The sequence below is a fragment of the Cystoisospora suis genome, assembly GCF_002600585.1.
Source record: "Cystoisospora suis strain Wien I chromosome Unknown contig_2281, whole genome shotgun sequence".
Lineage (NCBI taxonomy): Eukaryota > Apicomplexa > Conoidasida > Eucoccidiorida > Sarcocystidae > Cystoisospora > Cystoisospora suis.
Window position 1 is genome coordinate 1 of NW_027155080.1, and position 260 is coordinate 260.

The 260-nt window shown below is 45.0% G+C and overlaps 1 protein-coding gene across 1 annotated transcript in view; it reads right to left on the bottom strand.

The window, feature by feature from the left end:
• Window positions 1–9: 9 nt before the first annotated feature.
• Window positions 10–260, bottom strand: part of CSUI_004804 (vtc domain-containing protein) — a gene marked incomplete at its 3' end in the record, with an annotated part of 5,129 nt that continues 4,878 nt past the window's right edge. Inside the window, exon 6 of the mRNA XM_068064988.1 lies at window positions 10–258. Within this exon, the coding sequence (XP_067923036.1) occupies window positions 10–258 (249 nt within the window). The remainder of the gene's footprint in view (window positions 259–260) is intronic.

The following is a 260-nucleotide window of genomic DNA, read 5'->3' on the forward strand; positions in this document are numbered from 1 at the left end:
TTCTTCTTCTTCTTCATAGCGGCCGTCTATACCTCTCCATCCTCTACCTTCTCTCGATTTCGAGAATGATCGAGAGTAGACACCATTGAGGGATGTCTTATCTTTTCTTTCTTCTGCATCTTCTTTTTCGCTTGGAGGGAGGACATGCTGATAGTCCGGAGTGCATTCGTCTACCATACAAAGATTTGTATCTAAGCTTATACGTACAGCATTGGACGTAGCTAGCTGAAAGGCCGCTCGCAGATAGCTCGTTCTTAGCT